Raw genomic sequence first — 26,868 nt, 5'->3', positions numbered from 1 at the left:
CTTGATTAAAAAGTCAGTCCACTTTGAAATAAATAGTAACAAATGAGTTTTAAATAGGAAACTTGGATTAATATTGAGGTCTTCCTTTAATACCTATTTACAGATTCTTGATTTGATTTGATTTAAATATTTTCAAATTTTCTATTCTATAACCAAGTTTGTTTGGCTTAGAAGAACAAGAAACTGCAATTAAGGAAAATTGCTTCAAGGATAAATTGTTTTCAAATCTCTGACAAAATTAACTGAAATATTTTGAAAGATTGTAATAAATCCAATCCCAAATATTAAACTTAAATACTGCACATGTGGTGGAGGATTTTATATTTGCTTGCATTGCTTATGCAAATAATACCACTTAAAAATCATAAAAATGTAAAACATGTTGTTAATTTTTCAGAAAGTAAGCCCTTCACAGTTGCTATACTTTGTAAAACAATAGGTTCATTTGTATTATAGCAATTTCTTATGTTTTACATTGCTAATCAATCATTAATCTGTTAATAGTATTTATCATGCTCCAGTCTTATTTTTACTTGGTTGCACAGGGCTCCAAAAAGACAGAAAGGAACACTGAATGTATTTAGTTGGAAAAACTCAAAGTAATTCACATTCTCTTTTTTAAATTGAGGTTTAATTTAAAATATTTTGGTTAAAACATTTTTGTCAAGACAATAATATGTACAGCAACATTTCCCAAAATGCATTATTAGACTCTGAATTTATTTCAAACTCATTTAGCACCATCAGGGGTAAAAAATACAACATTTGAACCATGATTAAAAAATATATTTTTGATAAAGAATCAAGATGTTTTGTTCAAATAATAAAATATGTGTCTTTATTTAAAGTGTGCATGCAGAACAGTCCTGTTTGAAGCCCTGCGGGTTTTAATATTTAAATTTGCAAAATCCTAGGCATCCTCAGGACTCAGGAACTTATACGTGGCATCCAGCCTTAACGCATCTCAACACATTCAGTTTGTAGCCAAAACTGCATTGTGGTCTGATGTTCTGCCTTAGCGGCAAACTGCATCTGAAGATCCGTTATGGTGCTTGAGTTTCAAAGCAGCAGAAGTGATAGTGACTCAAGTTTCATTGTGGCCCTTGAGCTGTTTGTTTGGCCCCACAGCACACTTGAAGGTCACAGTGGCTTTTGTGGTGAGGCCATGCTTTTGCGCCTCCAGATCCTTTCTGTCTCCAATGTGGGAAAGCTTAAGAGGCCCTGGCATCCTCTGTGAGAAACCCCACAACACAGATACCGAGCAGAACTCCAATGACTCACCGCTTTGACCCATTGAAATAAGTGAGTTTTCTTAAGCCTCTCTTTCCCAACGACCCAAATCATCCTTACAGCCTCATTACCAGACACAGTGGTCACTCTTGCCCTTGTGATGAGCTTGAATACCATCCAGTCCATCTTTTCGTCTTTTCATCAACTCACCAGCTTATAAATGAGGCCAACATGAACACAAACCACACCAGTGGGGAGTAGTATCCCTCAGAAAAGGAAGTCCAGAGGATCGTGGCTGTTGTATGTGGCACTGGGGACGTATAATTTGTGGTCTGTTTGGGAGCAAGAGTCCTACCGGCCCCAAAGTCAGGCCTACTTTAGCCTCCTGTGAAGAGAAGCATTCACAGTATTCCTGTAGCGCCAGACCCCTCCCTCTGAAGACATAGAAACAGTATTAATATGCCATGAATGGAGACAGACAGACAAGCATTATGTGGCACTGCTGCAGTTTGGGAAGCAGGATGCCTTGCGAGATAGCCAGAGGAAAATATTTCTCTGCATGAATGGTGAAGTTCCCTTGACTACTGCTGCTGAATTATCAGTGAGCTTTGCCTGGTTTCTGATTCACACACTTGTAGCTGTTCTTTTATTTCTGGATGTAATTTGTTGCACATTTTTACTAAAAACATGAAAGTTAGGCATAAATGCCTTTTAACGAGTTAATATTTTTTCTTATTTTTGTACATTTGTCGCAGCGTTTCTATCAAATCTACTTTAACCCTTTAACACCACCAGTGATTTCATCGGCGTCACCTAAATAAAATACGCTCTTTGATCCCAACTCTTTGACTGTTGACGCGATCAATGTTAATCAGCTCATTCTGAGGTGGAGAAAAGCAGGTTTTTGTATCGCTTTACACCAATATGCAACACACTAATGTTAAGGGTTTCATAAAGAAACAAAGCTACTTTTCTCTGCTACAGAATCAGATGGTTTGCGTTGATTGTGTGAAAACCCCACCACTTTAAAGTGTTGCATATCAATTCAAGGATGCTTTTTTTTCTGCTTCAGAATTCCCTTCAATCACGTTAATTGCATAAACGGCTGTAGAAAGAATGTCCAAACTGGAACTAATTCTTTTTTGATCAGAGAAACCATACTAATATTATTGAAAGTTTGTCCAGCTTATATTACCAGTTATGTTTTTCATAACTAAATGTAATTGGTCCTGAATAGACATTTTAAGAGGAAATCCATATCAAAATGACTCGTACATTGATCTGCTACATGAACTTGTGAGTCAAAATTGAATCAATTCCTTAATTTAGCAGTGATGCCCATTCCTACCAGTGTGCTTTACCCTTCTAAAATAATATTTTCAGTGCACTGAAAATACAATTGATACTACAAATTTTGTCATCTGTATAAACAAAAAAAATCACAGAAAATACAGACAGAAACTAGCTTTGCTAAAAAAGATAAAACATGTTACACTGTTTTGGCCTTTTGGTTGTTGTAGAGATGTATTTATTTAGATGGCTTATTTTGTGTGTGTATTTACCATATCAGTGACACGAGGTGGACACAGAATAGTCCTCTGAACTGTGGGAGTTAACCTCGAGAAAGCTGAGAAGCACCAGGATTAGTTATTTGACGTTGTTGAACCTTTAGTTGTCAGAGTAGAATAATAAACTTTCAAGGGTTTTGCCTTTGGTGTATTGTCTTATGACTTAGGCGCTGTTTGTTTAAACATGTTAAGGCTTTGTGTGTCCAGCGCTCACTATTCTATCACCAAATAACTAGCATTTGCTTTGACTAGGCGAAGTTAAGTTTGACTGGCTGATCGATCAGTAACTTTACACGTCTCTAACATCCAGCGAGCAGATCTTCAGTATAATCCGCATGATCAAAGTGTCAGAGGTGTTTGTGGAGAGAAAGCCAGACCCCGTCACCTCTCCGCTTTGTGTGATTTACACCTATCAGTTAAACGATTGATTTTCATGTTGCACCGTCGTGGTCTCTTGAAACGCTGTGGGAAGTTGCACGTACGCCGAAGGACTGTGGACTCCCAACAAAACAGCAGTTTTTCCCAGCGCTCCCCCTCTTCTAAATACTATCTGCATGGCTGCACGACAAAATTAAGGCAAGAAAAAAAATCATCTACAATCTTTGGAGTATTCGTCACTGCAAGGGATTGAACATTTTGCTTTAAAGGGGGAAAAAGACTGTTAGAAAGTTAATTGATACCATTTGAGGTGTGGTCACATGAAGATGCAGAGTTGGCAGGAAGAGCAGAGGGGAGATCATTTGTCATTTAAATGCATGAAACTTGAGAACATGTTAGAATGCGCTGTTTCTTATTTTCCGGGTTTGAGTGTTCACAATAGTTGAAGCTATAACTAAGACTTTGTGGGAGTCTTGGTAATGATTAATGGTGAGGAAAGAGGTAAATAAAAATCTAACTAGGGGGTGGGAATAAGGGTAAGCAAGCACAGACATTAATTGAATTTTTAGAGAACATGACTCCACCCCCCACCCCCCAAGTGTCAATGTCTTTTCAGAAATCTTTTCTTTTGCAGACAATTGGGTGCGACACACACTCAAGTGCAAAGTTTTCAACTTTCAAAATCTTTCCCAATACAACAAGTACCCAAAAATCGTCTTTATTTAACACTAAAAGCTACTCACTTATGCATTTTCTGCGAGTGTGAATTACACAAATGCACAGACTGCCATGAAAAGTGGGACAAATAGGAGCACTTACCAAGGAGTTCCTCAATTAATAATGTCTTCCTCCCCCCGACAAGAAAATCATCTAAAAAAAAGGATTGCCTGTATGGAACACACATTTACACAGATGTGGCTTTTTGAAGGCGTCCTCACGGGGCCACCATGCACAAAGATGCCATCTTCATTTTCTCGGGTTGCATTTGTGAAGTTTAGGTTAGGAAACTAATGGAGTTACACATCAGAAAGATTTGCTGGATGAAGGATGACTCATGCCTTCCTCATGAAATGTCGCTAAAAAAAGACTCCATTATGTGCTTTTTGCAAATAAAAAACATCTAAACAGAACTGTACCGGTAAGGATAAAATGGAGATATATGCTAAATTAAAGTATGTTTGTGATAAAAGTTTCAACCAGAGGGAGGAAATGTGCTAATGAGAAATGTGGGAAAGGGGGAAATATACAAGCATAGCTGACATTCTGCCCTCGACTTTGCAGTTACCACCTACCAAAAACTCTTAAAAAAATGTAAATCATGTCTACTAACTTAACCCTAAAAAGTGACATTTGACATTCAAGCACTGTAAGAAACCAGATAATATTTTAACACCACTTTTAAAATCATTTCTTTCCATGTATTATTTATTGCACCTCTCCAGCATGTAATGTTTAATGACTTAGACTTTTGCTCTGATTTTGGATGGCGAATGTTTCAAAAGTTAGATAACGACTTCTCAAGGGAGGGAATGTAATGATAGAATGTATCTGCCACTTGGAGTCATGTTTAAAAAGGAAATCATGTACAAATTCTACATGACAACTTGAGACTGCAGAATTTAAATCAGTACTATGTCTTGAGTTGAAATTAGGGGTTTGCTAAAATATCGATATTGCGATATATCGTGATATTTAGTTCCACGATTGATTCTCAATGGGTTCTCACTAAGTATCGATCTTTTATTTTCGTTTGAGGAGGCTGTAAAACATTGTACTTGCCATTCTTTGGTGAGACGTTCCTTTGGAGGTAGATGGTAGTGCGTGTTGCAAGACTGCCTGTCATGAGCACCAATCTGCCTGTCAGCTACTTTAATTATTTAATTTTTGTTCTGTTGTTTATAACAATATTTTGGCACTGCTGTTCATGTTTGCTATCGGTAACAATGCATTTTACAAATTATTCCAATTCAATTGGTGTCAATTCTTGTCAAAGGCATAGTGTTACTGATTTGCACAAACCGTCTATTATTTGTAGCACAAAATGAGACACAAGTTATTTATTATGATTGTGTTCAAGCTAAAAAATAAATTGGGATATATATTCCAAAAAAATATGTGGTCTTCTAAATAATGTGAGTTACTAGAGACAATTTTTAACAATAATCGCAGTATCACGATATCATCAATATCATCAGCCATGTATCACGTATCACATCATATCGTGAGGTACCCAGTGATTCCCAGCCCTAGTGAAAATGTCAAATTATTTTAATATGCAAAATGATTCTATTATGAGGAAGTTAGATCATTTTCTTTTCAGTTTTTAATAGTTGGTCCAATAATCTAATGCTTCCTGCTGCCTGTATGCTAAAATTGGACAAACCTGTACGGGGCTAGCTGGTAATCCAACGAACTGTGTAAAGAGCCTATTAGTGCTGTTCAAAGGAAACTTGTGCATTTTTTGCACCCTCCTTATACGCAGCTTGAGTGTGAAGCCAAATTCAAATTCCTCCCCTACCCCTAAGTTCTGCCTACCCCTACACATGAAAAATCAATTTCTGTGGATCACCCCACTGGCGGAGGGATGCCCTGTCAGAGTCCCTATGCTTTACTCGTAAAAAAAAAAAAAAGTTTGCAGACAACTACTGCTTCAAATGCTCCTCCTATAATTGGAGGGATAGGGAAAAGCTGTAGAGGTAGGTGAAGAATTCTGGTTCGGCCTTGGAATCTAGGAAATTAGAGAATCCCAATGGTGACACTATGGGCACTTGCATAACACCTTCACCCCTTGCATGAAACATTTGTATGGGGCCAGTACTTGAACCTTACTAATAACTTGAGTGGCATAAAGGCACCATACGCCAGCATCACCCATATATCAAAAGTGCATACAACTTACAGTATCCTTACAGATACTTGACAATACACTTATCACACACATGACAATGGTACGCTCCATTTTTAATGTCCCTTGAGGTGGGCACATGAGCCTCATGAGAACTGCAGGTCGTACCCTGCGGTCCCCTTAAGAAGCGCCCATTCCTTACTACGACCCTCCATGGACCGGGACAAACTAAAAATCTGCAGCATCCGTATGGGTCAACCTCCCATGTGGGTGCATGTGAATAAGGCTTAAATGTTACCGGATCTATGCTGTTTTTTAACTGTCGTGCCACAACCGAGTCATGTTAAAAAATAGCAAATGGTAGATTGGGTAACAATTGTCTGAAATCTTCTTAGCCAAATAAAACAATTGATGATTTATTTAATTAGCTGATAAATAAAAAAAAGACCAAAAATTTAATCATGTACCCTATGTGAATGTGCAGTTTCTATTTAAATTGTAAAGATGTAATTAAGTGGTAATGGAAGAAAGACCGAAAAATTGATTTTTAGGTGAAGAGCATATTTTCTGTCTGCATAGTTATTTATCATATCACTTTTTGGGCTGCAGTTTCATCAAAGATGTTCTACTTTACAAACTGTCAGAAGCACATAGAATAAACTCCAAAACATCAGAGGATTTGCTATTGGCACTATTAGAGCTTTTAGCACCCAGTCTATCCATTGCCCACTGATGCAATAATCCGTGATGTAAAGCATTAGTCCGTGAGGCAGCTTTGCAGTGTTTGGCTCAGTGTAGTGTTGAACTTGTTGATGTATCACTGTAAGCAAAGGCAGACAGACTGAATTATGCCAGGGTCAGGACCATAGGATTAGACTCTGGGATTATCGCAGATCATCGATCCTCTGAGATTATGCAAATGACTTGGGAGTCAACCAAACCAACCACTGCATTTTCATCAGACTGTCTTTTTTATGACATTTACTTGTGTATCCTTGCATCAGGAAAGTGTTGAATGGATTCACTTGGAGAGTTTGTTTTAGACACACAAGATAACTCCTACTCAAATTAAGAAGCATGGTTTTAAGGTGTTCTCATTACTTTGTCTAACATGGACTACAATCAACATCATAAACATATATTTTTTAAAAATCACATGGATATTCTTCATTCTAAGAGCTTAATTTTCTTTATATAGGTCCTCATTAACATAAAAATGCTGCAGTAACATGCTAAAAACTCCTAACACACAATTTTCAATTGAGTGGCTCTTTAAACAAAATGGAAATTACACAAAAAAAGAGAAAAAAAATCCAAAATTTAGAACAAACTTTTTAGAGATACAATGTAAAAAAAAAGCTCATAACAAAAACACAATGTTCACCAGAGTGGGTCTTTAAAGGTTTGTGTTTTCCTAATGAAAGTAGCACAGGACTATTATTTAGGTCATGCTAAATGTTTCCTTTTTTTTCATGTCTCTTCCAGAGCCAGACTGTGCGAATGAAGGATTGATGAGAAATTCGCTTGTTCAGGTAAACCATCTCTTAAATTAAGATTATAAACATGTTTTATGTTATTTGATATGATTTATAATCTTCTTTTAGCTAAACTGCAAACTGCATTTAGTATACTTCATTTTGCCTTAGATTATTAGAACAGTTTATCTTTTAGTGGATCAATAATATGCATCTTTTTGTGTTGTTCTTGTAGGGCAGAATGGGTTTGTGTCCCCTGCTCCTGCTGCTTGGTGTAGCTGTCTGGACATCAGCTCAGGATCCAGCTCCCATCACAGGTGTGAACACATGTTTTGGGGTTTCCTCTTTCACAACCAGGAAAAGAATGCCTTCTTTTATGATCAAATTACTCAACCTTTTCTGCTTCTCTGTAAAACATTTAAGATTGAGCATTTCCTTTTCAACCTTCAACACAAAATAATTGAATGTTTGAAGTCACTAACATCCAGACAAAGCATTTGTGGGTTAATTTTATGTTTAATCTGTCTTTCTGACAGTCACTAGATTTTTTCTTCTCCAAGGGTTTAGTTGTAATATTAAGCATGGATGTCCCAGTTATAATTTTTTTTCCCTGATCCAATTCTCAGTTGATTTTGATACCAATACCAAATCCCAATCCAATACTTTTGTGAAATGTTTAAAAAATGAAAACAAGTGTTATGATCCAGGTTGGTCCATATTTCTACTATATTCATCTCCTTTTATCTTTTCACTATTTAAAGAGGACTTTTGTAAAGTAGCATGAACAATTAAGTAAACAGTTCATCTATTAACTAAGAAAAAATATTAACTATATACTAGTAAAATAGGTGATAATTAACCACGTGATAATTTTTTAATGTACAAATTCTTTTTTATTAATTATGATCCATGTTCACATGAAAAATTATTTAAGAATAGAAGAGATTTCCTTCTAATGTATTTGTTACTGTATGACACTAAGGTAATAATTATTCGTGTGAAAAAGTTTGGTGACTGTCTTCAATCTTCATTAAAAATTAAAACCAAGGACTTTCTCCCATAGTCACTAAGCATGAATGTGATGATGATCATATCAGTATAGCCATTTATTAGTTTTGGTTGTTTTTAAACAATTAAAGATTTATTTTTTAGTTTTTTTACCACTTTTCCCCAGAGCATGCACTTTGCAGCCGTCTCTGCCGGCAGCATGGAGAGCGCTGTTCTTGTTAAAAGAAGCAAAAATCTAATATTTTCTCTGTTAAAATGCCTTTTTAGGTCATTGCTTGAGTTAAGACCAAATGCAAGACACTTGCTGTCAGTTTTTTTAATGTTTAATAACAACTTTTTTAAGTCCAAGTCTGTGAATATCTTGCTAACTTTAATAAACTGTTTTTGTTTGTCTTCTGCTCAAACCGCTGACGTATTGTGCTACGCTTTACAGCAGTAAAATATTGTGATCCATTCATGATATGCAGATTTCTACTAGAGTGTTTATTAGAAATGAGAAGCCTAAAATACACAGTGGTGATCAAAATACTCCAATCCTGATCTGTAAACAACATCCAGCCTTAAACTCAGTGATCAAGACCATTCCGATCGTGTGATTGGGTCGGGCTATCACTAATATGAAGCATTTTATAACTAATGTGTAAAGTCAGGAATTAGATTTTTTTCAACCTAATTCAAACAGTTAAGCAGAACTTTCACACTAAAACATTTTTTTTCTCATTAAAAGCTGAATATTTACATAAACTTCTTTTATTTTTAACACAAGCTTGTTTTGCTTTCCAGGTCCTCCAAGTGTCACTGTCAAATCCACAGACCCTCCTGTCGCTCCATCCATCAATATCACAGTCTCCCCAAAATTAACCTCACCAGGTCCACCCACTACACTCCCCTCTACAGTTGGCCCGCCAACTACAGTAGTAACCACAGCAATCGTCCCCACAGCCCAGAGTCTGCATAACGCAACAACACCAAATGGAGATGTTGCAAAGCGGATCTTACAGATTTCTAAACCAACCTCTACAGATCCTAACAAAGCTTCTCCAGCAACTCCAACCATCCCGCCTTACACTCCACCCATTACTGAGGTTAATAATGGGACAGAAGTTACAACTGACGACCACTCATTTGAAGATGGAGTAACAACAGAAACAGGGACCAGCACAAAAGTAAATGTTCAAGCTTCACACAGCCCCCCAGAAGGTGAGTTCTCCGTTTTCTTTCAGGAAAACCACCCTCTACAGGTTGAGTTTAGTGTAAAGATAAGTATGAATCCAAATGTTACATCAAGTATAATGTTTTCTGTTTAGGCAAAAGGTTGGAAGAAAGGAGTTACTTGACATCAGGATAGCTTAAAAAGGGTTGTAGAACTTCCTGCATTTCCTTTTGGTGAATGCTCAAATTGATTTCAGTTTGTTGGGGGAAAAATGCAATAACTAGAATGTTGTAATATATTCTTATTATTTCATCTCTTTTGGAGCATCATATAGTAAAGACATCCTAAATGACTAAGAACCTCAGGAGACACTTAGTTTGTCAATAATCATGATGGGATGCTGTCATCTCTGAACATCTGTTGGTTAAAGTCTATCTAAATTGGAAAAAAATAATATTCACTAAAGTTTTGAGATTTTTTTTTTCTGTATAATTAACTTGTTTTTAATTATTCTACATTCTTCTGTTGTTTAATCAATCACATAAGTGTAAGAAAAGCTCGACCCCAGACACTTTTTTTTGTAATTTCCCCAAGAGGATTTGTTGTCCTTAGCTGTTAACTTGTTTATTTATTTATTTTTTCGGCAAATGTACATCGAGATGTTGTTGATCGTCATATTTTATGATTGTCGTATGACTGTGTGGCTGTGTCGTGGTCTGCAAAGCTTTTTTAAACAGAGAACTTTGATGCTTATCTTGAAAACATAAAGGTTTCACCATTTGCATACATTTGATATCTAAAGTAGTGTATTATTAGAACAGCTAGCTTCTGTAAATAGAGGACTTGGGTGTCCATCTGAAAAACCAAAATACACCATGATTTGGATGCATTTGATATTTAAACACAAAGCCGTGCACGGTCACACATCTCAGTCCTGCTGGACTGTGATGTGTTTAGAAATAACATCCTGCTTAAAACAGCCTACCTTTGTTCATCAGATCACTCTTTACTATATAGAGTGCACTAATTTGCAAGATGGAACCTGTAGAAATAATGTTGAATTGTTGTTTCACATTGACAGTCTGTGAGAAAGCCCTTTTTGGAGCCCAGCTGGATCCTTTCTGTGTGGAGTTTGCATGTTCTTGCATGTGTGGGATTTCTCTAGACTATGTAAAAAATGTTTCATAGGTTTACCGTTGGTTGAAAGTTGCTAGTTAGCACTGTGTTCATGCGTGGGTAGTTATTTATCAATGTAGCCATACAGTGGGCCCTGTCTTTTTGCCATATAGTGGGGACAGCAATTTCCTGGGGCGGCCGTGGTGCAGCGGTAGGGCGGTCGACTCCTGATCAGAAGTGAGCTAGTTCGACTCCGCCTTGCCCGCCCATGTGTCGAAGTGTCCTTGGGCAAGACACTGAACCCCGAATTGCCTCTGGTGGGAGGTTGGCGCCAGTGTTCGGCAGCGGAGCCACCACCAGTGTATGAATGTGTGCGTGAATGGGTGAATGGGTCTGTGACTGTGAAGCGCTTTGGGCCCTCGAAGGAGGGTAGAAAGCGCTATACAAGTATACGCCATTTACCATTTACCATTTCCGCAGTCCTACTCATCGAGTATGACTCAGTAGCACTCATTACTCAAGTTTCTATTGTAATGTCAATATTATTTTATAAAAGCTGATTTGAATATAGATCTTCCTTACACAGTGGAACAAAAAACATTTGTCAGTCACAGATTGTGCAAGTTTTTCCAGTAAAAATGAGAAGGGTATAAAATATTCGTCAAAGGTGCACTTTAACTGTGAGAGACACAAAGGAATCCACTCATTACCCATATTATGGTAAATACCTGAACTGGTTATCAGTACAAAAGACATATATCCACACCCTTAAACAGTCAGGCTGCAACCTCTCAGCCATAACCAAGACCAAAGATCTGTCAAAGGACACCAGGGACTCTAGATGACTCACCTGGACAAGACCGAGATGAACCAATCTACAATTATTACGCAGTTTGATGAGAAGAGATCAACTGTTGGGATAATTGAGATAAAATGGAAGAAATGCAAGATCACTGAAAATTTCCATGAGTTCAAAAAATCTTTAGAATGATGAGGAAAAACTACAAGAGGGAACTGACCAATGACCTGAAGGGAGTTGCTTTTATGCTGGATGACTGATCTGTATGAAGAAAAGGATAAAAAAAGGGTCATGTATGGAGAGATTTTGGACCAAAGTCTCTTTCCATCAGTGAGATCATTGAGGATCAAACATGTCTAGATCTTCCAGCATGACAACTATGGATAATCTTACTTTGGCACCTCATCTCATTTGAATTTTTAGTTTATTCAAAGTTGCACAGATTCCCCCGAATGACTAGAATTGATCTTAAGAAGTACCAAATAAACTTTTATAGTGCACACAAAAGAACCGTAGCATGAAAAGTATGCAGAGAAACAACCAGAAGTAATACACTAAACTTTTTGCCAAAAGCTTTTAGTTCTTGGCAAACTGTAACTCCCACAGCTGACACGCTAAAGCATGCAACCAAACAGAGGACATTATTACATGTAGTTTTTTCAAAGATTAGGAAAATAAACATAAAGCTTTATTCTGTCTTTTTCATTTTTATTTTGCTGAAAAAATGTTAATTTATTAACATTGACATCTGGTTTTTAATTTAACATTTATTAACATTTTAAGACATTTAATCCAGTTAGTTGTTGAAAAAACTATTTTAGGAAATAAACGGTCAGTATTTTTTGCCTTTCATATTCACACTATCTGGTACTTTTATTATTTCTAAATTAGTTATTAAGTTCATAGGTCAAGTCGATGTTTTCCTTTTTTATTGTCTGTGTTTTAGTATCTGGTACAAATACAACAAATAAGAGCTTTTTGACCAAAGAAAAGAAGAAAATATTAGAGTTTGAGTTACGGATGTCCTTGTTGTTCGCTTCATTTTGGTGGATAATGGTCATATGATGAATTGTTTCCTCCATAGATGGAAGCATGACAAGTTTCAACTTAATGAGTAATACATTCTTAAATTACTGCTGGATCTCTAAAGCCAAGAGCTAAAGTAAAAAGTGATCCTTGTGAGTGGAGATCTGCTTTTATGGAGGCTTTTCTGAGCACATTCTGTCTTTTATACCAGAGCCTGTCTGTCATTCCGTAAAGCTGGATTCACTTCACTTTGCTCAAACTTCCACCCTGTAGACATGCTTCTCCAGTCTGCAGCTGCTGCTGTAGATATCCTGTTGATTTGCCAAAAAAAAAAAAAAAAGATTTCTGAGAAATCAGTCTGCCTGTCACAGTTGGTCAATCTCAATATAGAGACCTGCTGAGCATCAGTGGATGTAAAAGGAATTTCTTTTTACAGTTTTAAGTGGCTTTGTGTGTTTGATGGTGGATACCAGCTAAAAAGAGAAAGTGATGGAAACAAGTGAGCTCTTGGGTAAGAAGCCAGCCTTTAATATTTTAGATAGTTGAACATTTTTATGCTTTCAGGCTGCATTGTGCAGTGCTGGAAATATCCTTATGTGAAAAAGTTATATTTTACCAGCCGTCTAAAGAAATCTGAGCACACAAACCAGACAACCTTTTCAAAATCTTAATAAACCCATATCCATCCGTCCGTCCATCTATCCTTCCTTCTTTCCTTCCTTCCAGCCATCCATCCTCCCTCTAAATCCCTTTTGGGACATGTGGGTTGCTGAAGCCCATCCAGCTACTCCTGGGTGAAGGCATACTTTAGGCTGTTCGCCAATCTGTCGCAGAGGCTAATGTTAAAAACGGTTTGTTAAAAGTTTTTGATCAAATAAATAAAGCAGAAGAAGCAGGAGTCCATCTGCATAGGTGTTAAATGCTTGTGTATGTTTATATATTGTACACACTGACTGTATCTGAGGACTGGACTGAGTGACTCCCCCCCCCCCGTTGCATTCCAAGCAGAAGGTATCCACCAATTGGCTCCAAAAAGCCAAAATTCCATAGGCTTATATTAAAAAATTAACATTTATTGCTCAGCCATTCTATTTCTCAGTATAACCATTCTTCTTAAGGCTTTTTTTTTTTTTAGCCCTGGTGCTATCCTAGGCAGGTTTACGTTAAAAGTGGGGTCATCTCCACAAGTCAGCGCGCTGAACTTTTTTATTCAATTATTTTTTTTATCTTCACTGGTGTTTGTGGCAGACATAAAATCCTGTCCACCTCTATCATGGGAGGGATCACAAATCAATATAAGGGTCGGGTCAGCTGGACCCCATAAGATAGCACAAGGGTTAACATGTTCTTGCTAATCCTAATTTTATTTAATGTTTCAGTAGTGCAAGTTATCAAAGGTATAAACTGGCCAATCAGATGCCTCAAAAGTATGTGATGTCTGCTGACCATCGGTTGATTGTTGGAAGTTTTGACAGATATTTTTGTAGCTTGCTTTCAAATGGAAGGGGTTAAGGCTTTCAACAAATTAGCAACTGATTAGCGAGTAGTTGCCATAGAGACAACGATTCAGATTGACTCGAACCAATCAGTGCTTACTGACTATTTCTGGTTTCAATGTGGCAGCTTCACAAAAGACTTGGGGACTGAATTGACTTAATTTGGTTGGAGCCAGAAGTGAATAATTTTCTATGGATTATGTCACACTCGCTTGGTCCAGTTCTCATATACAGTCAATGATTGTACATATCGCCTAACATTTACGAGATGAGCTTGTGTGTTGTGATTAAAAGACAACAAGTGAAGCTGGATTCATCATCGTTTTGCTTACGCTCATACTTTACATCAATTATACATTTAGTGATGCTTGAGGAAAACTGACACTGCAAAGTTGTTTTGATGGGTTGCTATAACATGCAAGTTTTCAGTTTTTCTTTAGGAAACTTTTTCTCAGTAGTATAACATTGTAGGTTTTGATAAACATCTCATCAGCATCATGTTTCACTCGCATCTTTACTGTGGAGTGAACCCATACATGGGGATTGCTTCACTTTGCATCGGGCACTTCATTTATCCTCTCCATGGGGACATCTGTGGGCTTGTGTGCAGAACTGCGAGTAGTTTTAAAGGCCATTGGACCCTTCGAGGCTGTGTCAGTTCCACATGACACACAGCATGTTGTGCTCGTTTCAATGTACATATTGTTCCAGGGAGAAGGCTGAAAAATCCAGGGGTTGGTGCGTGAAAACGCAACGCGACTGGGCCGCATTCCAAAATACCTTCCCCGGAAAGTGCATGTAGGGAGCGGCGTCAAATGGTGCATTATTTGCAGCATACTTTTGTAAAGTGAGGAACGCTCCTGAATTTTGTCCACGGAGCAGCGGATTTTGTTTTGCCTGTTGTCACCACCACAATGCAGCTTCCCAGAAAAATCTGTTGCTTTGTTTCATTCCCATCTGTCTTAACCGAGCCGCGATCAGCAGCAACATCAAGTTTTGTACGCCATAGTTGTTCGAGCTAATTTCATATCATTTGTTACATCTGTGCTGCTTGAAGGCCAGCGAGAAGACTGCACGGTTTTTACAAAACAAACACGAATAAGTTTCGTAATTGGCCCCATGAAGAGAAAACAGTTCGGCTGTAATAAGTATTTTCTTTTTTTCAAGCAGTCAGGAGCACAGCAGCAGATCCACCCACTCGCAGGTTTCTGACAGACGGAAACATTTTACATCTCAGGCTTTATTAATTCATAAAAAAGTCACAGTAAATGTTTTAAATATTTTAACGTGTTGTACCATCGTCCCTGAGTTTGCTGTCATCTCAGGTTAACTTGCTGAGGTGGAGCCTCTGTTAAAATGTGATTTATTTGCTCACTCCAACAGGCAGATTGCTAAATTCCAAGTTTTGGGGGTATTTTTTTATACACTGAATGAAATATTAACATTTACGTGACTTAGGGCACTTTGCCAACTTACAATACTAGGAGAAACTTGAAAACTAGTTTATCACACAGCAAATTTAAAAAAATGTAAAAAGATCCTTTGTCATGAAAAAAAATCATTATTTTTAAATCAAGAAAGTTTTTCAATATCAAAAGAAAAAAAAATAATGACTACAATTTTTATCTTAAAGAGGAATTCTTGGTTAGATTTTTTTCATACCCCATCAACTGTTTTTTTTTTTTTTAAGTTATAGCAATTTTATACTTCAAGAATGGCTGTTTTTGCAGCACAATCTAAGCAATAAGGACATTTGTGACTTTTTGATGGACAAAAATGTTTTTTTCTTTTAGAAGATGACTAAAATTCAATGTGAATTTGGCGTTTCTGTGGATTTTCCTTTAGAGCACTCTTATTTGGGCAAAGAAATACCTGCTTGCATTTCTTTAAATAGATCCCCTGACCTAGACTCTTCAGAAAGTGTGCTATGACAGCTGTGACAGCAGCTGCATCAGGGTTTCATTGAGGGGTGTTGAGCTGTAAATTTGCAACTATTAATAGTTACATTTTCACAGCATTTTGGATCATTTTTATGTTTACAATTTAATTACATATTTTTTATTTTTGTCTTGGAGACCGTGTTACCATAGAAACAGTGGATGTATAGTTTGAAATGTATGGTCCACATCAGCTTTTCTACATCTCACCTTTTATCACTGTATGTTTTGACTGTTCAGTGTTACTTACAGACAAATGATTAAAACCATCATTAAAATCTGAACGCTCCTCTGTCTCCCACAGATGAGTCTGGTGACATGCCGATCATCGCAGTGATGGTGGCCCTGTCCTCCCTGTTGGTCATCATCTTCATCATCATCATCCTCTACATGCTCAGGTCAGGCTAATGCTCTTCAGATCCCTTCAAGGCTTGAGATGCCGCTTTTACCATGGCAACGGCTGGTTGCAGCGTTGGGACCAGACGGAACGTGTTTATCTGTGCGTGCATGGGTATGCCAGATGTATAACTATGCCATTGTTTTCCCCACGCAGATTCAAGAAATACAAGCAGGATGGAAGCCATTTGAATTCTTTTCGATTGAGCAATGGCAGATCAGATGAAACAGGTGAGTCACTCTGTGCAACATGTACATTTTTGGCAGATACAAGTCCGCTTGACCAAAGTTTCTTCATGGATGTTGTTTCCTAAAATCCTCAGCTGATCGTTCTCCCTCCTCAGCTGATAACATTTCTCAGCTCTGCTCTTTGCAGAAGGCTTTTGTTTGCTGCTGTTACCTAATCTGAAGAAATGCTGTTGGTTAGCTCCTGTCTTTCTACCGTTGACTCGCATCGCCCTCTGCTGGGCATTCCAGGAACATATTGAAAATGAATTCAATGAAACATGGACTCAATGGAACATGCTGCAAGTCATACCCACTCATGCCCACTTCTTACCCTTCATCTCATGCCTGTGTCTCCATTCCTCTTCCCTTTCTGTCTGTCGGTACAGAATTCCAGAGTGTGCCTCTATTGGCTCGTTCTCCCAGCACAAACAGGAAGTACCCACCCATTCCAGTAGACAAACTGGAGGAAGAAATGAACCGTCGCATGGCGGATGACAACAAGCTCTTCAGAGAGGAGTTTAATGTACGGCACACTGAAACATACACACATTGAGGACACTGGATAAACTGATATTACAAATTGTTTTCATTGTTTCATTGTCTTTTGTTTTCTTTAATTTAATGCGAATTATGTGTTTTGTCCTTGCTTAGGCTCTGCCAAACTGTCCCATCCAGGCAACGTGTGACGCTGCCTCCAAAGAAGAGAATAAAGAAAAGAACAGATATGTGAACATCCTTCCATGTAAGTGATAACTGCAGTCTGATGTTGGCACATGGAGCTGTTCTCAGACTGTTTAGTTGTAGCTTCTTAAAACATAGTTCATATCAACCACAGAGCAAAAGATTCTCACCACATGTTAGCTCCACTGTAGGACGTGCTTTCCTTGTCTATTTTATTGGTTTTAATTGTTTTTTGTTGCTGTTCCTTTTTTCTCGTCAGATGATCACTCCAGAGTTCATCTCTTATCTCTGGAAGGAGTTCCTGATTCGGACTTCATCAACGCTTCTTTTATAAATGTTTGTGTCTGCTTCACTTTTCCAATTTAAAAAGAATTGTTCCGTACATTGGACTGTGTGCTAGTGACTCTTGCATGTTTCCTTTACCTTATTGCAGGGTTACCAAGAGAAGAATAAGTTTATTGCAGCTCAAGGTGAGATTAGTGCGTTCCTCGGAGCGCTGTGCATGTTGTTTGTTTATGAACTTGGCTTTTACTCCCCCTCGATTGTTTGATCTGTCTCAGGGCCCAAGGAGGAGACGGTAAATGACTTCTGGAGAATGATCTGGGAGCAGAACACAGCCACCATTGTCATGGTGACCAATCTGAAGGAGAGAAAAGAGGTAGGAAAAGCAGAGAGAGGAATAGTTGATACAGTGAATTTAAAAATCACGTTTGTGAAATCACCAACAAAATGTGCACTCCTTCAGCTACTTGTTCAATCTCATACCCTCTGTTTTTGTTTATTAGTGCAAGTGTGCGCAGTACTGGCCGGACCAGGGCTGTTGGACATACGGGAACATTCGTGTGTCTGTGGAGGACACGGTGGTTCTGGTGGACTACACGGTCCGCAAGTTCTGCATCCAACAGGTACCTGCTGTAGTTTTAACATGTTTTCTCCAAACTGGTTTTTTCTTTTTAAACCACACAAGTCTTTTAGATCTAAAAGCAGAGTTCCTGCAGGATCATAAAAAGTCTTAAATGCTTTGAATTTATGAATTTGGAAATATCTTAAAAACCTCTTGAATTTTGATACCTGAGTCTTTAAATTGTCTAAAAATGAAATATTTCAACCACAATTATTTCTATCCTATACTGTAAATAAACAGCAGGAGAACCAGTTGTTATGGACTCGTACGCTGAATGTCCATTGCTAGTTTAAAAAAAGGAGAAAAAGAGGCGCGCTAAAGCATCACGGCACATACCACAAACAACAAGATAAGCTATAGTTTCAATCTAAAATAGGAATAAATGAACTAAATGGGAACTACGCTGACAAATTGGTGTTAATTTTTGATATACATGGCCTTCAAAATGTCGTAAATTTAACTTGGAGGAACCCTGAAAAGAAACTGATAGGTGTGTTTACATAAAACCAACATGTGTCTGACATTTCCAATGCCGTTCCCGCAGAATGAAAGCCATCAGTTCAACGTATCATGCATTTCAAAATAATTAAATGAAAAGAAATAATTAAATTACTTTAATTCATTGTTTAGCAAAACATGGTTCAAGCCTTAGTCACAACTGCCCTTACGGGTATTTTGAGCTGTCTGTGGGGGAATAATTTGAAAATCTGTATGGGACTCTCAGGTGAGGTGGGCTGTGGGAAATATCAAAATCGTAGATCACCTAGTGAACCCGTAGAACCAAGGTTTATGTGCACATTTTATTTATCAGTTTGTTTTTTATTAGGATTAAATATTGAAAATAAAACAAAAGCATTGGTCTAAACTTGAGCTCATATTTGTCTATTTCTCTTTGCTTCTACTACTGTTCAGCACACAGTTCCTCCAACTTTTTGTATGTGATGGAAACATTCATTTGAACATGTTTTTATTTTTGGATTTATGGAAAATCTTAATCAGAACTGTTCTAAAAGGGTTTGAATGCAAGATTGAAAGTGTCACATTCATGCACTTTCTAATTATTTGTGCTTCAGGTGGGGGATGTATCTGGTAAGAAGCCTCAGAGGTTGCTGACTCAGTTCCACTTTACCAGCTGGCCCGACTTTGGGGTTCCCTTCACTCCCATTGGCATGCTCAAGTTCCTCAAGAAGGTGAAGAACTGCAACCCTCACTATGCTGGAGCCATCGTCGTTCACTGCAGGTAAGACTGCGTTTGCTTTTTGCTGCCTTTTTGTGTGTCCGCCACATACACACATCTCACAAGTGTCTTCATCTGCTAGTGCGGGCGTGGGAAGGACAGGTACCTTTATAGTGATTGACGCCATGTTGGACATGATGAACGCGGAGAGGAAGGTGGACGTGTTTGGGTTTGTTACAAGAATAAGAGCCCAGCGCTGTCAGATGGTGCAGACTGACGTGAGTGCAGCGACGGCAGCTCATGACATGCAGCAACTCTCTGTGCCTAACTGTGTTTGGTGCTTTCTGTCTCACAGATGCAGTATGTGTTCATCTTCCAAGCCTTGTTAGAACATTACTTGTACGGAGACACAGAGCTGGAAGTGACTTCACTGGAGTCGCACTTAGCTAAGCTCTATGCCCCCTCACCTGGAGCAGGCTGCAGCGGTCTGGAGGCTGAATTCAAGGTCTGTGAGGGCATTTGTTTCAAAATCTGTATCTATCTGAATACTGTTGGAGCAAGTGTTTGAGTTTTGAGTGTGGACTCCTGAAATTTACTTCTGATGACCTTGGAATCTCCAGAAACTGACATCTATCAAGATTCAAAATGATAAAATGAGAACGGGCAACCTGCCGGTCAACATGAAGAAGAACAGAGTCCTGCAGATCATTCCATGTGAGGAAGACTCCATCTTTTTTTCCCTGTCACAGGCTGCACGTCAAAAATCAGTTAAAGTAAAATGTGTGGACAATGTTTTTAACAGACGAGTTCAACAGAGTGATCATTCCAGTCAAAAGAGGAGAGGAGAACACGGACTACGTCAATGCCTCCTTCATTGATGTTAGTATGAAAAAACTGATAATTTATTATTTTACAAACCACTGATCAGCTGCTTTCTTTGTCTGTTTATTTTGAGTTGCTGAATCTTTCCTCTTTCACCTCTTCCTGTTCTCCTATATCTCTGTTTTACAGGGTTATCGTCAGAAAGATGCCTACATCGCGAGTCAGGGGCCTCTGCAGCACACGATGGAGGATTTTTGGAGGATGATCTGGGAGTGGAGAAGCTGCTCTATAGTCATGCTGACTGAGCTTGAAGAGAGAGGACAGGTTGGTGTTTTCATCTAAAGCTACGCTCAAACTGGGCTCGCAAACGAGCATTCACGCGACCACTTCCAATGAAAAGTCTATCTAAACGCGTGCAAATCTATATGCACATTCTGGGCTTTCACACTCAAAACATCTGCGTGTCGCTACGTCCTTTTAAGTCAGTTTTTGGGCTCTACTTACAAAATGTGTGTTGAAAGTTAAATTAGGTTGAAGTTTGATTAATCAGAGACTTGGTTTTGGTAGTAATGTTTGGATCCTTTTTAACTCATGGAACCATTTGATAATTGACCATGGAGGAGAAATTAATAATTGCTGGACTGAATTATACAACACCGAATCTGTCATTTATCAGAATAGAAGTGTGAAAGAAAAAGCCTAGAGTCAGATTCATGAGATTTTCACCACTTTGACACTTCACACCAGACCTCTTCAACTGTAGGTACATGAGGTAGTTAGTATCAGCAACAGTCCAGTGTGAGCATGCTCAAAGTAGGGGTGAGGAAAATAATATTAGATGATTCTGAAGCATTTTATACATGTTAAATGATCAATAATCAAAAAATCATTATGATTTAAAGCATTTTTCACTCTGACATTTTTGAAGACCACACGAACATGGCTGACCGTGCAGATTGAGTCACCCAACCACTGGTTTAAAGTGACGGTTTGGCTTTTATAGCGGTTTGAATAAGTCATACGGTGTGTAAACTCTGTCGCACTAAGATTAAAAATGTAGGGAACACAACAAATGCACGTTCCATGGTTTAATCCGAAGGAAGAGGCTAGAACCCATTCAGGTGCTACAAGTGTGAGAGTGTCTTCAACAAGTTCTGCTACAGTCACAAAAACATATTAGATATCCAAAAGAAATTTTTACTGTTGTCAGAAAAGACTAAGCGAATAGTGACCTCAATTGAAACTAACGACTGTAATTATTTAAGGTTGTTGAGTTCAGGGAAAATGTTTCCCTTTTGATGCTATGAAGAACTTTTGATTATCAAACAAATTTTTTTTTTTCAGTATTTGTATTTTTATTTTTGTACTAAAAGTTAAACAATTATATTGATCTCGTCTAAAAGCTAAAAGCACGTTCAGGAACCAACGATCAGCTCAATAGCTTATAGCATAAGATGGGTGAAATATATAAGATCAACTTCAAGTCATTTTAGTAAAACTGCCAAAACACTGAAATGACTCAATTTGACTTCAATTTACACTTTACTGATTCAATTAGATCTTTTTTTTTTTTAAATCTCTGTATCCTTTTTACATAATTATGACTTTTTTTTCCTGTCTTCATGAAGTTTTTGAAAAACTACATCAAAAACTATCCAAGTTTTACTTAGAAAGAAAGCCCTTTAAAAGGAAACTGATTCATGTCTTTGATGAATTGACAGATTTTCTAAGTAAAAATCATTTTGATATTTTTTTCTTTTTTATTTGTGATTAATAATTGATGTCCCAGGAAGACTTTGATGCCTCAGCTTCATGCATTTCATTTAGACATTTAAAATGCCTTTAAACCTGAGTTTGTAGATTTTTAATGCTTTCAGATGTCGGCAGTAACAGATCCGCTGACTGTTCACCTCATGTGCCCAACAGGAGAAATGTGCTCAGTATTGGCCCGGTGATGGAGCGGTGGTGTATGGAGACCTCTCCATCGAGCTTAAAAGGGAGGAGGAGAATGAAAGTTACACAGTGCGTGACCTCCTGGTCACCAACAACCGGGTAAGGAGGAACAGTAGACTGTTTTCAAAACAACATGTTGTCATCACCAAGCACAGGTTCCTATCCTGGAAGTGATTATCAGCCTCTGTGACTGAAACACTCTTAAAATTCCATGAAATGTCACAAATGGACATGGAAAAAAATCAAAACCTTTGCCAAATCTCCTTCTGCTCCCTCTCTGTCCAGGAGAACAAGACTCGATCTGTGCGTCAGTTCCATTTCCACGGTTGGCCAGAAGTGGGAATCCCTGCCGATGGGAAAGGCATGATCAACATAATTGCTGCAGTGCAGAAGCAGCAGCAACAATCTGGCAACCATCCCATCACTGTGCACTGCAGGTGAGACGTGCACGCTTATCTAACTCCTCCCATCTGAGACAAAACACACACATATTTCTAACAGTAACAAACATTCACACACATCGAGCAATATTTGGTGAAGGTCGTGGACAGTTCTCTCTAAACCGTCACGTGAACATTTACTGTGAGAAGAGAAAAGTTTGATCCTCCACTGATCTTATCAATCAAATAAATTATAAACAATCAATTTTGTGACATGTTTGTCTTAAAAATTGAAAAAACAATATTGAAGAAAAGATATAATTATTTTTTCTTTAAATATTAGAATAAGATAAGCTAGTTTTAGTTTACTTATCAAAAAGCAAGATGTTTGGCTCTCAGGGGTCTTTCAGAAAAATATTGAATTGAGATGAGGATTCACTCTGACTACTGCGTGTAGTCTCTGTCTCAAACATCTGTGTCTCACAGGTTGCTTATTACTTGTATGAGAATTGTTCAGTCTTTCAAAACCTTAAATTATCCGATCCAGATAATCCGTAACAAGTAGGGTTTAGTGGAAAAGAGCAGGGAGATGGCTCTGAAAGAGCAGGGTTGAAGATGACTGATGCTGGCCAATACTAAGCAGTTTTTCCTCATCTTAGAATCCTAAAGTCCCTCTGTCTTGCACGTTAAACCTGAGATGACTAAAAACCGTAACTCTTTGACTGTTTATGCAATCAGTGAGAATCAGCTCATTGTGACGCGGAGAAAAGCTGCATTTCCTTTTCCTTTGCTCTGATATGCAAAACATTACAGAAAGTGCTACACAACTGTGCAAAGCATGATTTTCTCCACAACAGAATCAGCTGATTTACGTTGATTCACTTCTCTAAAGTGTTGCATTGCAGTGCAAGGTTTCTTTCTCTGTTTCAGCAGCTGCTGGAATTACATTAATTGTATAAACGGTTGAAGAGTTAAAGAATATCAACAAGTGGAGCCGAAGCTCCACTGTTAAAGGCCTAACTTAGCTCTTTGTCTGATGCACACAATTCAGTTTTGGGAGACTCTTTATCAGGTCTTTGCAGAGTTGAATCGGGTGTGTTGCGCACGAGAACCAGGGCTGGTCTACAAGATCAACCAGATTAGTCAGTCAGTCGGTAATTGACGGAACACAAAACAGTCATCAGGTCTGGCCAACCCTGCCTGTTTTCCAGTTCCTCCTGACCAGCTAGCTGCTGATTAGTTGACTCAAACGATTCTACGTCCTGATTGACTGAACACACCTGATTCATGTAGGTAGCATCAAGCCGTCCAGGGAGAGCTGGAAACCAGGCGAGGCGGTGGCTCCTCAGGACCAGACACACCTTTGTTTGGGGCTTTTGTTCACCATAAAGAGTTCACTGATCACGAGAATGGAAGTGATGTTCCAGTTCTATTGAACATCTAATTAGTTTAACCATTGGGTTGGGATTTATTTATTTATTTAAGGATTTGTTTCAGAAGTTTAATTTAGTGGGAAAAAATGTCAAAAAGAATCTCTACATTTGATTGAAAACTTTAACTTTTCAAATTGATGATAGTTTTAAATACAGTGAAAGCTGGGGATTTTGTGTATAATTAAACACAACATTATAAATGTAGTTGGTCAACCTGAGAGCCGATGGTAACGCATTACTCTATAAATGCATGACTCTGTTGTGGTTGGACGAGACCACATGGACGCAGAGTGACCTCTCCACTCTGTGTGTCTGCAGTGCTGGCGCTGGCCGGACTGGCACTTTCTGTGCGCTGAGTACAGTTCTGGAGAGGGTGAAGGCCGAAGGCATCCTGGATGTCTTCCAGACCGTGAAGAGCCTCAGACTGCAGAGACCCCACATGGTGCAGACACTGGTAAGGCCTCTTCAAACCTTCAGGCTCAGCTAGTCAGTTTCATCTAACACATCTTTGCTGATATGAATTGTAATCAGTGACACTTTTTCCTTGATTCCTCAGGAGCAGTACGAGTTCTGCTACAAAGTGGTCCAGGAGTATATTGACGCGTTTTCTGATTACGCTAACTTCAAGTAGGGACCTGCCGCGAGTGGATGGATGGATGGATATCTGCATACACCTATTACAAGCATAAGCACGAACTCATCCATACATCGTCATGAAGAAAGCTTCATATTCACTAACTGGTGGACGGTTTCAGAAGTCACTGCTTGATGTGTGGACGTGACGGACTGCCCACAGGAAAAGGGATGTGAGGCGACCGCCTGAGGAGGCGGGGCAGTGCTGTGGGATACGGTGGTTATCTGAGATGCCTTCTTGAATATTTTGTACTTATGTTAATACAACCCGTCACCCTTATTTACTTCACACCTTCACTCCCAATATGTGTATATAATTACTGTGTTACATTTTCAATACTTGGGTTTTAGATGCAGTTTTGAGTTTGGCTGTGTTTTTAAGCTGCACCTGTAAAGGTTTAGGTGGCTAATGTGCAACGTTAGAGTCGAGGGGATCTTTGGATTGTTTTTTAAAGGAACAGAGACTATTTTTGACTTTGCCTGAGCCTTGCTGTAGCAGCGTGTTTGTGTGGTAGCAGACGTTTCTACATTAACTCCACAAACCCTCAAAGCCATTATTTTTCCCCCAAACAAAAACAGGTTTCCAGTTTCTGACGTGCAAAGACCTTTTTTCTTTTCTTTTTTTTTTTTTTCTTTTGAGGTTGGCGGTGGGAGTTTCAGACGTGGCGTACAGCCTCAGGATTTCACACGCACTAAAATCAGGAGCCGTTTAGCTGTTTTGGAACTGGCGTGTAAGCTGGCAGAGAAGACAACACAATCTGCAGTCCACCGTGTGCCAAAGTCCTTCACCCATTTAGCTCCCGTCGCTGTTAAAATAAGCTTCAACAATCATAGATCAGTTACTTTACTGGATGATAAATAGGGTTTTGGTTAATTGTAATATACATCAATGCTGATTGAGATTCTTTTTACAGTATTAGCTGTTGTGTTAATGAGCCACAATCCCAACTCTGTACTGTGTCATAGATTTCAGCAAACACTCGGCATGTTCAATGTTTACAGACAGACAGCTGTGTCGTTTGGGCTGTAAGAAGCACTTCCTCTCTCTGTGGGTTTCCTTTACATTTGCTGGGAAATGGACGTCTTCTGTGGGGTTTTTTAAGCATCTTGTCACTCCTTCAAATAGATTCATCTTTATTTACTAACAGAGGATAGTAAGGATCATTCTTTTCATTTTTTTTTAAATTCAAGTACTGTTACTGACATTTTTTCCTTAACGGAGGTCATTCCACGATTCCTAAGCGTTTCTTTCTCTTTTGCGCGTCCTGTGAGGGTGCTCGTGCGAAGGCGGTCCAGCAGAGGTCACTGTTTAGGCCACGACCTTTGTGATTTGAAATGGAACCGTTAGGTCAGCCCTAATTCCAGCTGAGTCAACAGAGGAAATGACAGAGGCTAGCAGTGTTTAACTTAATCAAACTGCTTCACCCCGAGAGACCAGGTCCAGCTCATGCTACGGCAAAGGATCTCAGATCAAAAAGAAAAACAGACTTCCTGTTGGAATTTTCATGCTATGTCAATCGTTTCTTATAATGTACACCTAAACTTCAAACAACCTCACTTATGTGCACAATCTAAATAATATTAACACCTTTTTTTTTTTTTTTTAATGAGCACAATCAAGTGTGTGCTGAATTTAGAGATTGTACTTCTCAACTCAATTTGCACAACAAGTTAAGCCCTTAAAAACGAACAACCAAATAAGACAATAAATAAGGAATTTTATTTCAACTCTTTCAGGTTTTGTAGATCCCAGGTAAGAGGCCCTTTACAGGCTGCATCTAGCAGGTAGTTAAGCTGACCGTTCACTGAAGCTGTCGGTTTGTGTCCAGTACATCGTGTCACGTCTCGTTCGTAATCATCACAAGTGCCCGCACTCGTGGTCAAGTGCCATCATGCTCGTCTTTTGTTTGCATCATCACCATCCAATTCCTGAAAATAAGGAGGAGATACGGTTCCCTCGTCATATTTAGCTGTTCTGTCTGGACTTTTGTGAATTTTTCTGTTGGGTTTGTGTGACCAGAACGTCTCGCTGCTCCAGTTCGACAGCCAAAATAAGACACTGTGCCAGCAAACAGGAAGCTCCCATTATTCAAAATGAATAAAGTGCCTCACTGGTAGATTTTAAATGAATTCCCCCAAGCTTTACCTTCACTGCATAATGATCCGTTCTCATCTTTCGTCATTTCTGTACTTGCAGGCACTCCCACAACTCTGTTTTACATCGGGAAAT

The 26,868-nt window shown here is 38.6% G+C and overlaps 1 protein-coding gene across 1 annotated transcript in view; it reads left to right on the top strand.

The window, feature by feature from the left end:
* The window catches only part of ptpra (protein tyrosine phosphatase receptor type A), a 32,691-nt gene extending 6,446 nt beyond the window's left edge, over positions 1-26,245 (top strand). Inside the window, exons 2-22 of the mRNA XM_024270534.2 lie at positions 7,507-7,553; positions 7,732-7,813; positions 9,288-9,704; positions 16,336-16,429; positions 16,585-16,658; positions 17,042-17,178; positions 17,307-17,397; positions 17,596-17,672; positions 17,770-17,806; positions 17,897-17,994; positions 18,122-18,241; positions 19,314-19,480; positions 19,560-19,695; positions 19,773-19,922; positions 20,038-20,131; positions 20,220-20,296; positions 20,429-20,563; positions 22,166-22,291; positions 22,478-22,629; positions 24,324-24,459; positions 24,562-26,245. Coding sequence (XP_024126302.1) covers positions 7,533-7,553; positions 7,732-7,813; positions 9,288-9,704; positions 16,336-16,429; positions 16,585-16,658; positions 17,042-17,178; positions 17,307-17,397; positions 17,596-17,672; positions 17,770-17,806; positions 17,897-17,994; positions 18,122-18,241; positions 19,314-19,480; positions 19,560-19,695; positions 19,773-19,922; positions 20,038-20,131; positions 20,220-20,296; positions 20,429-20,563; positions 22,166-22,291; positions 22,478-22,629; positions 24,324-24,459; positions 24,562-24,636 — 2,496 coding nt within the window. The 5' untranslated portion in view covers positions 7,507-7,532 and the 3' untranslated portion in view covers positions 24,637-26,245. The remainder of the gene's footprint in view (positions 1-7,506; positions 7,554-7,731; positions 7,814-9,287; positions 9,705-16,335; positions 16,430-16,584; positions 16,659-17,041; positions 17,179-17,306; positions 17,398-17,595; positions 17,673-17,769; positions 17,807-17,896; positions 17,995-18,121; positions 18,242-19,313; positions 19,481-19,559; positions 19,696-19,772; positions 19,923-20,037; positions 20,132-20,219; positions 20,297-20,428; positions 20,564-22,165; positions 22,292-22,477; positions 22,630-24,323; positions 24,460-24,561) is intronic.
* The last annotated feature ends 623 nt before the right edge of the window (positions 26,246-26,868 follow it).

This window comes from Oryzias melastigma, linkage group LG5 (assembly GCF_002922805.2).
Source record: "Oryzias melastigma strain HK-1 linkage group LG5, ASM292280v2, whole genome shotgun sequence".
Taxonomy (NCBI): domain Eukaryota; kingdom Metazoa; phylum Chordata; class Actinopteri; order Beloniformes; family Adrianichthyidae; genus Oryzias; species Oryzias melastigma.
Note: the sequence above shows the minus strand (reverse complement) of the source record. Positions and strands in the feature narration are given on the sequence as shown.